The 16574-nt window shown below is 44.4% G+C and overlaps 1 protein-coding gene across 1 annotated transcript in view; it reads right to left on the bottom strand.

The window, feature by feature from the left end:
* LOC135878773 (SITS-binding protein-like) overlaps positions 1-16574 on the bottom strand; it is a 69139-nt gene that overhangs the window by 42042 nt on the left and 10523 nt on the right. The window contains exons 2-6 of the mRNA XM_065404520.1: positions 13149-13320; positions 5421-5628; positions 4613-4763; positions 2705-2905; positions 987-1255 (exon numbers count right to left, since the gene is read on the bottom strand). Coding sequence (XP_065260592.1) covers positions 987-1255; positions 2705-2905; positions 4613-4763; positions 5421-5628; positions 13149-13320 — 1001 coding nt within the window. The remainder of the gene's footprint in view (positions 1-986; positions 1256-2704; positions 2906-4612; positions 4764-5420; positions 5629-13148; positions 13321-16574) is intronic.

The following is a 16574-nucleotide window of genomic DNA, read 5'->3' as shown; positions in this document are numbered from 1 at the left end:
GAAACTGTGGTAGTGTACAGCAACATTATAGGAGAGAAAGTGAAGAAGACTGTATCCATTTGAAACTACAGGTGATCATTAGGTGGCAAAATAATTGCTCGGACTGGACTTTGGCTAAAACACTGGAGTTAATGTCCCTGCTTTGCAAAAGGTGCTGTGGGAGCTTGGATTACCATAAGTGGCAAAGACCTTGGATTTGTGTGTCATCCTGTAAACATGATGCAAAAAAAATAAAAATAAAACAAACATTGATAGGAAGGGAAAGAAAAAAGCCTCCTCACATACTCACCCTGCAGGACTGAAATCAATCGTAATTCAGCACCTAGATGCCTTTGAAGATCTGGGCATGGCTACATATGAGCTGGGAGGTGTGATTCCCAGCTTGGATAGACGTACCTGCGCTAGCTCTGCTTGAGCTAGCATCTAAAAATACCAGTGTGTCCCTGGTGGCACAGGCAGATTCTTGGGCCAGCTGCCCTGAGTATAATCCCACCTGACCTCCAGGCACATGATGGGGCACCTAGCCCGAGCTGCCACACACGCTGCTGCAGACACACTGCTATTTTTAGGTGCTGATTCGAGTAGCGCTAGCGCGGGTATGTCTACATGAGCTGGAATCATACCTCCTACAGCACAAACGTAGACGCACTCTCTGCTTGCTTGCATGGCAGAACTGGCAGGTGCCATTAGCTGGCCTGTTTGTTCAGTGGGAGATAAACCAACCACTGCTCTCCTCCATTGAAGCCAATTGCATGAAGATGAGTTAGTCTGTGTGCTTTAAATTGTGCCACAGGCAGAATCTCTCGTTCCACAATGCCCACCCAAGTTCCCAGGCAGGGTTAAAACAGGGCTCGCGTACAGTTCCCCCTCCTCCTTGGCTGTTTGGGCCCTGGCCCAGCTATCCTGCTTGCACTGAAATAGGACCAACAGGAGGCTTTAGATCTCTGTTTTCATTTCACCTTTTGAGCACTTTTCCTGAGACTCACCTTGTGACGGCACTAATTATTGTCGAATTTCCCAGCGTAGCTGCCATTAGTGCAAAAATGCCAATGTATTTATCCCCTTCCAGTTCTCTGGGTGGCTGGATTGCCTGCTCTGCAAACGTGTTTCCTTCAGCACCTTCAAAAGTCACGTACTGCGCTCCCAGTCTCTGCCACAAGAGGCTCACCCTGTCCATGTACCAGCTTCTTGCAGCATCATTGGTCACGTTCAGCCGGACAGAAAACTGCCCTTTCCACTTGATAAGCAGAGGAGTCTGTGATACAGCAAGGGTATTATGAGGCTGGGTTTGAACCATTAGACATTTACAAATTCCAGAGCATCTGCAGTTACACTAGCTAGGATGGAATTGTAAAAGCTCTCAGTCCTCGTGCGCCAGGACATAAGCTGATCACTAGGTGAGGTCAGGAAGATGTTCTCTCCCATGATATAATACGCCATGTTATTATTTTGCATTATTATTAATTTAGATAGCACTGAGCTTTTATTCTGGGTGTATACTGGTTGGGCACCCTTGAAGTGACTTGCGGAAAGCATGACTTGCTGACATGAGAGAACTGGCAGCACCGTATTGCTGGTGAAAGGCCTGATCCAGTGTGCACCTGAAGTCATGAGGAGTTTTTCTAACAGGCTTTGGATCAAACCCTAATTGCCTACACTTCTCTCCAGGCTATTGGCAGCAAACTTGAAAATTCTTTTAACTGAAAATCAAGCTTACAATTAAAAAAAATCCTTTGTAAATTATGAAATATGTGTCAGTGAATAAATATTGCAAAGAGCATTTTTCATACTTAACTATTTGTTTTATTTTGATTTAAGATATCCCTCTGGAAACTTGAAATCTACTTGCTTACCAGAAAATGATCTGCATTGCTCCGCCATGGAATGGTTCATTATTGTACGGTTTGCCAGGAATACGGAGTTGCATTTGTACTCTACAGTAGGAGAGTGATTGCAATAGCTGCCAGCTCCAGATATTAGTCCATGAGCTAAAGTGGAAGAGGCTCAAGCTTTTACCACTGATGGCCCAAGAGAGGTTGGCTATAAATACCCTGGTTTTATAATGGCAGGCCTGCAGCTGGGTACCGAGTTATGGGTACTGCCCATTTGTTGTACGGTTGCTTATGAAGACTGGGCTAATGGACTCTCTTCTAATTTAGAACTGAAAGGGGAAAAGGGGGGAAGAGTTATATAGGCTTTTCACAGGAAATGTAGGGAAAGATATAGATAAGACTAATTGGCCCCACATTGACCTAACTGTGCCTGCTTTTAAATCCAGTTACAATGCACATTTTAAAACATTTCATAACTTACTCTCTGTAGTAACATCTCCCAGTGTCACAAGTGTCACTGGTATGAAACTGAGCCTCTATCAAACGAGATTTAGCTTTTTAATATAGCACACAAACAATCTGTGTCAGTCAGGAGTTATTTGGTTAACAGACAACTAAAGTGGATAATATTTTTTCAGTGACACATTCTATTAAATAATCCAAGATATGGCTTTATTTATATTAAATTTTACAGGTCTGAGACTGGATCACTAATATTTAAACACCGTCTAGTGTAGTGTGCTGCATTGATTATCTATTACTGCGGAAAGAGTGTTTAACCAGCCAAGTGTTTCTTACACCTGTTGGCTTCTTCTGAGTTCAGACTCTCTAGATTTAAGTGATTGGATCAGAAAAGCAATATAGGCTTGTACCGGGTGGCTGTCGAATTTCGAATGGAGGCTCAGCCAGTAATTTTCTTTGCCCTCTTGCAGAGACATCAGAAACAGCTGGGAGTTAATGCTTGTATACGGGGACAGAGTTATGGAAAACTTCAGAGGTTTAATTAACGAGAAGTCCCTGGTGTGTCTCAGAGCATGCATCTTCCTGCTAGCCATGGGCAAGTGCATATGGTCCTGGCGGGAAGGAAGAACAGAATGCACTATTAGTCAATAATTTGAACCCAAGTCATCAGGGTAACTTGAAACTAATGGCCAGAGAATGCAAAGCTTGGCAAGTCAGACTAGTTAACAACACAGTCTTTATTAGTAGCAGCATCACAGTAGCATGTAGATGCTCCAACTGAGATTGGGGATCCCATTGTGCTGAGGGCTGCACATACACTGAATGAGAGACAAGCTCTGCTCTGAAGAGCTTACAATCAATATAGACAAGATAGAAAGAATAAGGGACTGCTTTTACAGTTGGGGAACTGAAGTAAAGACAGATTAAAGGGCAGATTTTCAAAACAGCTCAGCTCTCACTTAAACCACCTAAATGATTGAGAACTGAGCTGGGAACTGAGCGTTTTTGACAATCCAGCCACTTCATTCAGGTACCTAAACTCTTGAAAATCTGGCCATAAACAACTTGCCCAAGGTCACACAGGGAGTCTACGGCAGAGCTGAGAAGTGAACCCAGCTCTCTGAGTCCCAGTTCAGTACCTGAACCACAAGAAGGTCCTTCCTCTCAAATTAAATAGCCTTCATCATCCCTTAAAAAAAATAACCACAACCCACAAACAATTCAGGAGCACACTAAAGGTAAGCCTACACTGCAATCGGAGGTGTGATTATAGCTTGGCTAGACATCCCCACTTATATATATACTGGCCTTTATACTAGCTTAGCACAGCTAAGTGAAGACATGGCAGTGCAGGATGCATGATCCCACCCAGAAACCTGGGTAAGTACTTGTGTTCCTAGCCTGCACTGCTGCATCTTCACTGCTATTTTTAGGCGGGTTAGCTAAATAAAAGCTAGCTCAGGTGTACTCTCACGAATGCAGATCACACCTCCGACTGCAGTGTAGACGTACCCTAAATGCAAAACAACTTTTATTATTCTTAAGATTAGATTTATACAGAAAAGTACATACAACACTTTGCCCCCTCTTTAATGATGTGTTGATCATTACGTTACATGCAAATTACTAGAACTAGTCCAAAAATGGTAATTTTTGAAAACTTCAAAATATTTTTCATTTTTCAGGTTTCAAAAAGGATAGTGTTTTTGTTTGTTCAATTTTTATTTATTTTTTTGCAAAAATTTTGTCCCATTCACCCCCCTCTTCTCTCTTTTTTTTCCATTTTGCCACTGAAAAAAGGGGGTTGCAGGGAGAGGAGGAAAAAAGGAGAAGCCAAAACTGAAAGTTTTTAGTTTTCATTTTTTTTCCCCCAGAGAAAATTTAGAAAAACCATGAGGTTTTTTGTTTTTGAACAAAGTCGATTTTCCAATGAAAAAAAAAATATTTGAAAACTTTTATCCAGCCCTACTGTTTGCCATAGAGATGGGAGACCCAGCCTCAGATAACATCCGAACCATCTCCGATACTCTCCCATTCCCCTGCACACAACCTTTTCAAAGGTTCAAACGTTCCATTACGTTCTCCCACCAACCAAACGATGCACTGGTCACCACTTCTTACCTTTGGGGGTGGGGAACTCTTGGAAGAGGTCGCCCTCTCTGCCCTATCTCCTCAAGTAGCTCTCTGGGGGCATTAGGTTTCTACATCAAAAAATGGCCCATTCCCTGCTCCAGAGTAGCAGAGCCCCATCACCCCTTTTTGCTGGGCTTTCCTAAGCAGTCCCTCAGTTTGCCCTCACCCAGCATGACTGCACATACCGCATTGGAAAGTAACATTGTGGAATGTTCGTTGAGAGCAATTAGCCCCTCCCCGAGATGATGTCTTTTCAATCTGTTGAAGAAAGACCTTAATCCTCGCTCCATTTTGGCAGCAGAATCCACTGCTTTGTAATGCCTCCAGATTGGCAACCTGCATCGGGATAATTAAAAAAAAAAAAAAAAGAGTCTTGCTTGATCTTACCAGATATTTAGTATGTCTAGCACCCCACAGCTGGGCAGAAGGTACATGACACAAGGTCTCTGAAGACAGTGTGTGTACGGGGGTGTGGGAGAGAGTAAAAGGAGGAAATAGTTGGAGAATACAACCCCCTTCCCACCAAACAGTATATGGTCTAGATCCACTTGGAGCATTACTTTGGGTATTGAGTGCAGAAGAAATGGGAATGTTCCTCCCCAGTCAGGACTGGCTCTAGTTTTTTTGCCGCCCCAAGCAAAAAAAAAGAAAACCCTCCTGGAATGCCGCCCCTGGAACTGTGCTGCCCCAAGCACGTGCTTGGTTTGCTGGTGCCTAGAGCCAGTCCTGTCCCCAGTGAACTGGACTTTTGAATCCTAGCTTTTGAACCAATCAATTAATGGCGATACTACTGCACAGTAGTAGGAATGGAAATGTTTTCATTAAATTTCTTGTTTTACATTCACTGGGAGACTGGATGGCTCAGGGCACTGGGTACAGAGCTTTTCACTCTGGATTGCTGGTGGAAGTCCATCCCAGTTCGATAGAGACCAAGGGTTGCTGCCATTGGATAGTTGTTTGGTGCCCTCTGGAATGGGAAGATTTTTCTCTTACCCTAATATGTCAGTGTTTGGCAGCCTCCTCTCCTGCTCTGAGAGCTGGCTCCCTACTTCCTGGTGAGCAGACGTGATGTTTTGACTGATGCACACCATGTACTGTAGGGGGACCATGGCTATGCTGGAAGGGCTCTCAAGACAGAAGTGCCTATTGCTCTCCACTGAGAGGGAGATGGGGACGTCTGGTGCAACTGTTACTGTCACCCCTTTGGAGACAACAAGAGGAAATATTAAAGTCAGGGAACGTCTGCATTTCTGATACCCTCTCTCTCCTCCTCCCTCCTGCCACCCAAACGCCTCTCTTCTCCCCTCATGAACCCTCAGTTTGCTTCTAAAAATATTCAGGAATCCCCAGGACTTGCCTGATGTTTCCTCCTCTTTTTGTCTGTGGTTGTACAAATGGACATCTGAAAGAAATCACGGGCTAAAGGGGAACTCTCCGAACTATCCACAGGCTGGAATTTGGTCACTGTGGTGGGACTGGACCATGTCATCTGTACCCAGGGTGTACTGCGCCCCAGATTTGCTCACAGCTCCGAAGGAGTTGGGTGATGGAATAAAGTAGTGTAGTCAGCTGTGAGACCAAGGTCATGCAGAGGGCTATGTGCCCTTTTGGGTCACCAGCCATCTCAAGAAGACTGACCCTCCCAGCCAGACCCTGAAATTAATCACTTCCAGGAGAAGGGGAGTCACAACATCAACATCATCTTCCTAGCCTTGATTAGTTTTCCCTGTATCCGAAAACGCCCGTTAGTGAAGAGTGCCGAATGCCAGCAATCACTGTCTGGTCTACATAGGGTGACCAGATAGCAAGTGTGAAAAATCGGGACGGGGGTGGGGGGTAATAGGAGCCCATATTAAAAAAAGCCCCAAATATTGGGACTGTCCCTATAAAATCAGGACATCTGGTCAACCTAGGTTCACAACTGCAGTTACATATCCCTATACCACACAAGTCAGAGAGCTGACTAGTTCAAACATGTTTTTCACTTCAAATATTTAATTTTTCCTTTTCGGGAGACATCTCTGCTTTTTACTATTTTAGACTGTGAGTGCGTGGTTGGATGCTTATAGGTGTAGTAGATCCTGTTAAGGGCACACGGGGAGGAACCAGAGAATATTCCCTAAACTTTGCCTTAAAATCAATACAATGTGTAGGGTGACCAGAGGACCCAATAAAATCGGGACCATCCCGATATTTAGGCGTTTGTCCCGCGTCTTTCGTCGGGACGCAATTTGTTCTGATATTTTGCGGTACACCCTTTTTTTTTTTTGCTCCGCCAGTGACCCCTCCCCCCATGTGTCCCGATATTTTCTTCCTCTCATCTGGTCACCTTAACAATGTGTCTGTTACTAATTCTCTCATTGTTTAGAGAAAAAGTTGTTAAAACTTTCTTTTATTAAAGTATCTTAGTAAAGTTTATATTTGAGGGGAGAAGAGGAAACAGATTAGCCCAAAGGTGGTGTTAGCCCAGTGGGGACCCTAAAGAGGAATATTTTGGGGGGCCCTCCGCACAACACGTAATATAAAGCAAATAGGTGCCCCCTTGAGCTGCTCGGGGCCCTAAGCAATTGTTTAGTCTGTTTATGCCTAGTGCCGGCTCTGGGTTATCCTCTGTACCTAACTGTATGCAAGGAGGAAAGCATTAATTGGCTTTTGAGACCATGGCACAGATGTAAACAAATGCTATGGATATGCTAAAATATCCGCCCAGATAAATATTGGTGCCATTGCTGAGAGTAAAAGTTCTCTGACTGTGGTTTCTAATTAAGCAAACAGCTATTTCCTTGAACTTCTGCTTTAGGATTAAGAACTGATTATTTGCTGTGTTAATCTGATGATTTGACTAAACTGATTTCATGCCAGTATTGCTGCTAATTAGTTCAGTTGACCTTAATTTGATAACTGAGTTGATTAATGCTGAGTTTGATAAAAATTGTAGTAGTTTAGCCTTATTGATATGACCTTTTTGATTATTTGTTTATTATTTTAATAACATTTATAATAAGTAGACAGAGCCATTTTCCCCCTCAGTAATTTGAGCCCAAAACATAGAGAGCCTTTGGAGGGCATGAGCTGATCTACCTTGGAGCCCAGGTATCCCTCCCTAAATTAATGCTTTGGTTCTCACAACTGGGAATAGAAACCAGGTCTCCTGAGACCCAGTTCGATGCCTCCCCATTGGCCCACGTTGCCTCTCCTCAAGTGAAGCTAAACCTCCACCTTCAGCGTTCTGTTACCTCCCTGATTCTCATGTGTGACCACAATGCAGGGCTGTTTTGGGCCACAACTCGGGGGGAGGGCTCTACATTCAAAAAGCTTTCATGAACCATTTTTTAAATTTCACATATTGGCTTTAGCAAGATCCTTCTTGTTACAAAAAAAAATCTACATTTATTTGCATTCTTGTTGACAGGGCTGGAGGGTGAACACAAAACTGGATGACACAGCAGGGCCATTGGTAAGAGGTGAAAGAAATGCAAGGAATTTGAAGAACAGCAGAATTCAAAGGCCTCCAACTGGGATCAGAGCCTCATTGTGCTAGGTGTAGATGTCCAGAATAATACATTATCTGTTGTGTAACCTTTCCAGGGAAGAGACCAAGCGTGGGAAAAAGGAAGCACTACTGTCTCCCATTTTACAGCTGGGGAGGTGAGGCACAGAGAGATTAAGTGACATGCCCAAGATCAGACAAGGAGCCTGTGGCAAGGCCAGGATCTGAACCCAGATCTCCTGAGTCTTGGTGCCTTAACCATCAGACCACACTTCTTTCCAACCGAGCTAGAAGAACTACAGTAAAACTTAGGATCTGACTGAACCACCATCCCCAAAAAGATTCTGCATCAGAGCAGAGCTTTCCTTGTTGGGGGAGGAGGAGATATACAGCTTTATATAATATCAATGTATCAGGCTTTTGAACTCTTGTCTAAGCAGTGAATTATCTATAAAATTCCTAGGCAAGCAATTTCTTTTGTCCTCATTCTATTCAGCCTAAGCCAAAAAGACACAAACCAAAAAAGTCATTATGTTACACATTGGATTTCACTAAAACATTCCACTGTTCAGCTGCTGGGACCCGTAAATCCATTTCCCAGGACAGATTTATATTTCATGCATGAAAGTTTAGTTTACAAATCCAACATGACCCTTTCAGTCTTTGAAGCCTGGCCACTATTTGATCCACTTGTAACTCAAAGAGCTCAATACACAAGCCCTAATCAGGTTTTCTACATCTGGGTCTTGATCCTGCTTCTGTTGAAGCCAATGGCAAAAGTACCATTGACTTCAGTGGTCCAGGATCAGGCCTCTAGTTTCTACATGAGGTTTTGACTTCTAATCAGCTCCATAAATGTCCGTGCAAATACACATGTTGTCTGACTGGGATGGACATCCTGCCATAATGCTGCCAAGAGGAAAGCCCTTCTTTGCCTCATTTAGCACTCTGAGGATATTTTTGTTAAACATGCAGAAGGCTGTGTATGTGTAAAAACCAACACACAAACTCTCACATGTCCCAGATCATGATATACATTTCCCACCCTTATATTTGCAATATTGCTAACCCAGAAGGTTAAAAAAAATCAGGAGTCTAGGCTCCCTAAAATCATGAGATTGGCTTAAAAATCATGACATTATAAAGAAATTGTGTGTGTGTGCGGGGAGGAGGGGTTTCTGCCTTTTTGTTTCTGAGTATTTAGGTTGCACTCTGGTTATGTTTCAAGTTTTCTCTGCAATCATGAGGGCTAGACACTTTTTTTTTTTTTTTAATGAAAGCTGAGATTCTCAGGTAATCAAAAGTACCAGATACCATGAGATTCAGAAAAAAACAGAATTGGCAGCAGAGTAGTACATTATATTAGATTCTGACTTTGACTACGTGTCTGCACAGATGAGTAGGAGCCAGGAGGTAACAGAACTATCCCATACACGGCTAGGCTGGCTACCTAGGCCTTGGGATTGGGTGCTTTGATGCATGGCCAGAAAGGGTTAAACATCCTGCAAAATAATTAACCCGTGGAAGACATGTGGGGAGATAATGTTTGTGGTTTTGTGTATTTACATATGTATGAGTAGGGTGGACAATGTAATCAACAGTCTATGCTGTATTCTGATAATTCAGAGGTCAAAAGAACATCCTATCATGTAAATGAATTGTAAACACCGGATATCTCAGTATTCATCTCTCTTTGAAATGGACTGTGAATGGTGGAGGAACAAGCAAATGGCCTTATGTTAATTCATATAGCTAAGGGCTTGTCTACACTATGCAGCTTTTAGCGACAAGGACAGCCTTGTCGCTAAAAGTCAGCATGTGTTAATGCTCTCTGCCAGTATTTTGTCAACACTTTTGCCAACAAAATACTTCCAGCCCCGCGAGCAGTGTTAGCTTCGTCGGCAGGAGAGTGCTCCTGCCGACAAAGCCACATTCATATTGCCACTTGCGTCGGCAAAACTTTTGTCTTTCACGGGGGGGCTTTTTTAAGTACCCGTGAAAGACAAAAGTTTTGTCGACAACGTTGCAGTGTAGACAAGCCCTACGTACCAGTGATGGACGTCCTTCAAAGTCATCCTAATTACCTTTTGTTCCTTGAGGAATTCCAACTTGTCAAAAAACATGAGATTGTATAAAAGATCCTTGGATCCTGATTCTGTCATCTCAGATCTACTTAGATTTTGTCAGGGGAAGTTTGAGTCACAAGACTGAGGTCCCAGTTATGCTGGTTTGCCCTGAATATGAAATTTGGACATTGGACTATGACCTATGAACTGAATTCTAAAGGAACTCTTTGCAACTACAAAGCTCACCATCTCTGCTGTGAATCTGAACCTCAATGAACTGAACTCATGTCTGTATGTATATTGATCTTTAAACTAAAATGTATTACAAAAACAAAAGAGAGAGAGTATGGTTAAGTTAATAAGAATTGGCTGTAGCGTGTATTTGGGTAAGATCGGAAACATTCATTAATCTGGGAGGTAATGTGTCCAATCCTTTGGGATTGGTAGAACCTGTTCTTTTATACGATGAAATAAGATTTACAGAAATTTTCATCATATTTGACGACGTGAGTACCTGGATGGAGGCCTGAGGCTGGATCACTTTAAGGGAACTGTGTTGTTTGGACTTTTGAGTAACCAGTAAGGTAATAAAGAAGCTGTTGGTGCTGGTTTAGTGAATCTAAGTATTGGAATATCCACCAGCTTTTTGGGGATTGTCTGCCCTATTCGTTGCAGTTCACCCTAATTGAGTGACCACAGCTGGCTCCCCACTAGGACCCCGGTCACAGGTGCACAGGAGTAGACACAGCTATTTGTCTGCTTCCTTCCTTCCTGAAGCAGTTGGGTGGGGAGTGGATGGAGCCTTGGCTCTACTCTCTCTCCAGCTTGGCCAGCACTATATGGCTACCTACCTTCTAGGAGCAGGAAGGGAATTGTGACTCAAGTCACAAGGTGGATGTAGCATACACATGTGGCTCTTGCTCATTATTGTGCCTAAAGACACAATCCAGCCCTTTGACTTTATAAGACTCTTCATTCCTAAATTTTAAAAAATGCAATAGATTGAAGACTTGGGGACTGTTGGAGGAGTTAGTGCAAGCCGGGGAGGTTAGTAAAGGAGTGCTAGATGACTAGTATCACAGCCTCAGGGGGAGAAAGGAAGCATCATGGGCTATACTTGGAAGCTGGAATAATGAGGGAAGGAACAGGCAGGCAGAGGAGTAAGAGCAGAAGGATCTGATTGGCATAGGGTGACCAGACAGCAAGTGTGAAAAATCAGGACGGGGGTGAGGGGTATTAGGAGCCTATATAAGAAAAAGACCCAAAAATCGGGACTGTCCCTATAAAATTGGGACATCTGGTCACCCTAGATTGGCAGGGGGACCAAGAGTGGTTGCAAGCCAGCCAGAAGGGCTGCAGGTAACTGCAGCTGCGCCAGGCATTCCAGGTCTATTCCTCAAATGACACTTCTAACTGCATGTAGCTTGTCAGCTGGCAGAGACAGACATGGAGGAGTAGGTACCTGTGCAAAGGTACCGACTCGGGCAGCTCGCCCATTGCACCACCTTTCCCACCCCAGTTACACTGCTATTTTTAGTGTGCTGGCTTAGTGCATGTGTATCTACCTGAGCTGGAAACTATACCTTCAGCTGCAGTGTAGATGTACCCTGTCATCAGAATGGCAGCACCTCTACATCTGCTCTACACAGACGTAACTGTCTCGTCTACCCAAGGTGTGAGGCAGTGGAAACTCAGCCCTTCAGGGAGCATGTTTAAGGAATTGTGCTTATGACTGAGGAAAAAAACCTCTCCTGAGTTTCCATGCACATCCTCCTGAGGCACCATTTAATCTGTTCTGCTAGCGCTCTGCATGAATGGAAGGAGAAGAATTTCCACAATGGATTCTACAGACAAAGTAGCAGCTGAAATAGTTATCTGTGACTTTCAGTAACGTATGCCACTAAAGACCTAAACACACATGCCATGTGCCCGGCAATGATACATAGTGCTAGCTGCCAGCTGCCAAGGGCTTTTCCAGTACTGTATCTCGGAGTTGCCCTCAGTGAATGATATTGTCAGGTTAGCATGCATTGAAAAGAATAAATAGAAGATTTCTCTGCCAGGGCAGATCACTGGCGCATGTAGTCCGATATCTTGCTTTTGGCAGTGCCAGTACCTGACCCTTCAAAGGAAGGGGTAAACACCTAACCAGTTGTGCAGTGTGGTATTTTGGAATTGGGATCTTGCAGATGATCATCTTACACCCTGAGACATGAGATCTTGATGGCTCCCATCAACCAGGACAATTGACTGCGGATGGCTCTATTTGCAGGGAAGCCTTCCTGTGAGTCAGGCTTGGGGTCTTACAGTGATATGTGATCATGTCACCTGAACTGGAATCCATCTTTAACCTGGTGCTTTTCCATTGAGAAGGGGGTTGGGGGATGGAAACCCAGAGGGACAAAGGATTCCTGCCTTATGCAAAAGATATATAAATGGGTGGAACAAAAGAAAGTAGAGGAGCCATCATGAGAAAGCCCCTAGCTACCACCTGAGCTGGAACAAGGGCTGTACCGGGGGAAAGGACTATGCCCAGACTAGGAAGGCGTCCAGTCTGTGAAAGAAACATATTGAAACATCTCTGAGGGTGAGATCTTATCTGTATTCAGTTTCTTACTGCGTGTTTTATTTTATTTTGCTGGGTGATTCACTTTGTTCTGTCTGTTTCTACTTGGAACCACTTAAATCCTACTTTCTGTATTTAATAAAATCACTTTTTACTTATTAATTAACTCAGAGTATGTGTTAATACCTGGGGGGGAAAACAGCTGTGCATCTCTCTCTCTCGCAGTGTTATAGAGGGCGAACAATTTATGAGTTTACCCTGTATAAGCTTTATACAGGGTAAAATGGATTTATTTGGGTTTAGAACCCATTGGGAGTTGGGCATCTGAGTGTTAAAGGCAGGAACACTTCTGTAAGTTGCTTTCAGTTAAGCCTGCAGCTGTTTTGGGCAAGTAATTGAGATTCTGGGTCTGTGTTGGAGCAGACAGGCGTGTCTGGCTCAGCAAGACAGAGTGCTGGAGTCCCAGGCTGGCAGGGAAAGCAGGGGCAGAAGTAGTCTTGGCACATCGGTTGGCAGTTCCCAAGGGGGTTTCTGTGATCTAACCCGTCACAGTTAGTGTCAGCAACAATGAGAAATCACAGCAAAGTAACTCTTCTTACCCGTTGATCCCAAAAAGTATTTTTCTAAGACAGATCCATAGCCGGTGGGATTTTTGGTGAGGTTGCTGATAACAAATGGCTGGGACTTTGTATTCACATTGTTCAAAGGCCAGCGCTGGGCTCTGATGCTTGCTCCTCCGTACCAGGAGACATTAGTCATTGAAAAACAATCCTGCAACCAAACACAGAGAGTTCTGTTAGAAATGAAGACAGAAAACTCTTTGTGCCAGGGACTGGTACACAGGATAATACATACATAGGGTAATGAAGAAGTGAGAGAGGGCTCTTTACATTATGTGCTTAGAAAGGGAACAAGTTTAAGTGGATTGAGCAAGGAACTCTGCGCCAATGACTCACTGGGGGGCCTTTGGAAAGTCAGAACCTCCGTGTCTCAAGCTTCCCCACCGGTAGCCTTCAGGATAATGACATTTCCCTCACTGGATGCTGTGAGGATTAACAAGTGAATGTTTTCCCAATGCTTTGAGGCAGACTGCTCTGCAAGTGCACAATACTACCGGTGTTGCCAGCCCCAAATATTCAATAATCATGAGACAGTCCTTAAAAATCCATGAGATTTTTAAAAGATATATATCAATTTTAGGTACTTTCTCTTTGTCTTCCTGTATCTGAGCTTTTAACTTAAACTTCAAAATGTGACAAATGTTTCTCCACAACCATGAGGGCTGGAATTTTTTTCATAAATGAAAGCTGAAATTCTGCATAATCACTTGACTCCAGGAGCTGGGGATTTATTAACATCAAGCAATAGCAAGACTCAGTAAAATCACAAGAGTTGGCAACACTGTTATTCTATTATCTCAGGTACTCTATACATTACATGCCTTAAAAAGTAGCTACTTCTTATCAACCAAAAACTAAAGGCGATACTTTCCTTTGAAATCCTTTCAATGGATCTTGTCTCCAGAACTCTTCTGGGGAGTTCCACACATGCAGTGAAAGTGGAATATCAAAGCAGATATCTACTACCATGTGGACTTGAGAGGGAAATTTTGGTCCAGCTTCCTTACCCTATTGAATTTTGATGGTTTGCACTTCTATAGATACAGCAAAAGCACTACAAATATTGTTCATTGTGTATTTTATTATCTATATTAAAGCTGACCAGGAAATATCCCCCCCAAAAACCACTGACAAAATATTGTTTTAATACAAAAAACCCAAATCTGGATGTTATTCAGATTTTTGGCAACTGAAAAGTGAGTTTTTATATTTATTTTTACAAAAACTCAAATTTTTGATGAAATTAGGGGGGTTTGTGTTGGAATTTCCATTTAATTAAAAAGCAGCTTTCCATCTAAAAGCTGACAGAACTTTTTGACCAGCTGTGGTCTATATACTGGAGAGAGAGAGAGAGCGAGACAGCGAGCGCAGAACTGCAACTTTAACTTTAGCCGCTAATGTTCTGACCCAAACTAGTAACCCTTATTTAAAAAAAATAAAAATGCAGTCCTTTCAGGAAAACAATAACCTACCAGTCTAGATTTTTTAAAAAAATATATATATAAGAAGCTCTCAATAGCAGTGCATCAAAGCATAAACCTGATTTAGAGATGCTGGAAATAAGAGTAATAGATTTTTAAGGCTAGAAGGGACGTGTGCTGTAGTGTACAAACCCCACACTGGGGAACAGAGGGTTAAAGAGCAGATCTGAGCCCAGGAGGCTCCGTCCAGACAGATTTGCTGGAGGTGCTTGCAATAGAGGTGGAGTTTAAAAAGGCACAGCATAGCTCAGTCAGGGAGGTCAGTGCCAGTGAGCAGAGCTGTTCTGGTAGCTCCTGCGGGGATACAGAAAGAGTCCAATGCCATCTGGAGCAGACCTCAATTGGGAGATGCAGGCTGCCAGTGGAGAGACAGCAGAGCGCCTGCCTGTGAGTGAGGAGGAAGAACCTCCGGACCCCTTTCAGTTGAGTATGCATTGCAAGTCAATAGCCAGGCAACTACTAGGCCTCTAGAGAGACAGGGGATGTAGTAGGAAGTGACCCAAGGAACAGTCTTGGTGATATCCTTGCCTTTGCTGCACACCTGAACTGCCAGCCCCAGGGCCCTGGGTTGGAGCCTGGTGGAGAGGGAGGGCCTGGGTTCCCCTACCAGCAATCTACAGCCTTGAGCCACTAGGTGCTACGGCCAATCCACGGACTTGGAACCATAATGGGGAAGAGTGTGCTAGTGCTCCAAGCAGTGCGAGACCACCCCGCATCACAGGACCATTATGATAATCACATGCATCGAATTTCACCCAGTGGTTCCTTCACTGAGCCTAATAACTTGTGGTTGAACTAGAATGTATCTTTTAGAACAGGGGTGGGCAAACTTTTTGGCCTGAGGGCCACATTGGGGTTCCAAAACTGGATGGAGGGCCGGGTAGGGAAGGCTGTGCCTCCCCAAACAGCCTGGCCCCCGCCCCCTATCCGCCCCTTCCCACTTCCCGTCCCCTGACTGCCCCCCTCAGAACCCCCGACCCATCCAACCCCCCCTGCTCCTTGTCCCCTGACCGCCCCCTGCCGGGACCCCCCCGCCCCTAACTGCCCCCCGGGACCCCATCCCCTCCCAACCCCCCCCACCTGCCGCTCCCTGTCTGCCCCAACCCCTATCCACACCCCCGCCCCCTGACAGGCCCCCTGGGACTCCTACGCCTATCTGGCCGCCCCCTGCTCCCTACCCCCCAGTACCCCCTGCCCCTTATCCAACCCCCCACTCCCTTACCATGCTGCTCAGAGCACCAGGACTGGCAGTCGCGCCGCCCGGCCGGAGCCAGCCATGCTGCCCAGAGCGCTGGCAGCACAGCGAGCTGAGGCTGCGGGGGAGGGGGGACAGCAGGGAAGAGGCCGGGGGCTAGCCTCCCTGGCCGGGAGCTCAAAGGCCAGGCAGGACGGTCCTGCGGGCCGTAGTTTGCCCACCTCTGTTTTAGAATGACATTCGGTCTTGATTTAAAGACGCCAAATGATGGAGAATTTACCACATTCCTTGGTAATCTGTTCCAATGGTTAATTGCCTTCACTGTTAAAAATGTGCATCTTATTTCAAGTCTGAACTTTGCTGACTTCAATTTCCAGCTGTTATGCATTTGTCTGCTAGATTAAAGAGCCCTGTAGTACCAGATATCTTTTCCCTGTGCAGATCAAGTCACCTGTTAACCTTCTCTTTGATACACTCAGTCTATTTATCTTAAGTCTCTCTCATCATAAGGAATGTTTTATAGACCACAAACCATTCTTGTAGCTTTTCTCTAAACTCTCTCCAGCTTTTCAATATGCTATTTAAAATGTAGACGTTGGAACTGAACACCATATGCCAAGGGTGGTCTCACCAATGCTGTACACAATGGTAACACCACCTCCCTACTCCTATTCAGTACTTACCCCTTTATACATATTGTGTATCCCAGCATCCGCCTGGGAGTTCAGT

This window comes from Emys orbicularis, chromosome 4 (assembly GCF_028017835.1).
Source record: "Emys orbicularis isolate rEmyOrb1 chromosome 4, rEmyOrb1.hap1, whole genome shotgun sequence".
NCBI lineage: Eukaryota > Metazoa > Chordata > Testudines > Emydidae > Emys > Emys orbicularis.
This window is presented reverse-complemented; position numbering and strand designations above follow the sequence as displayed.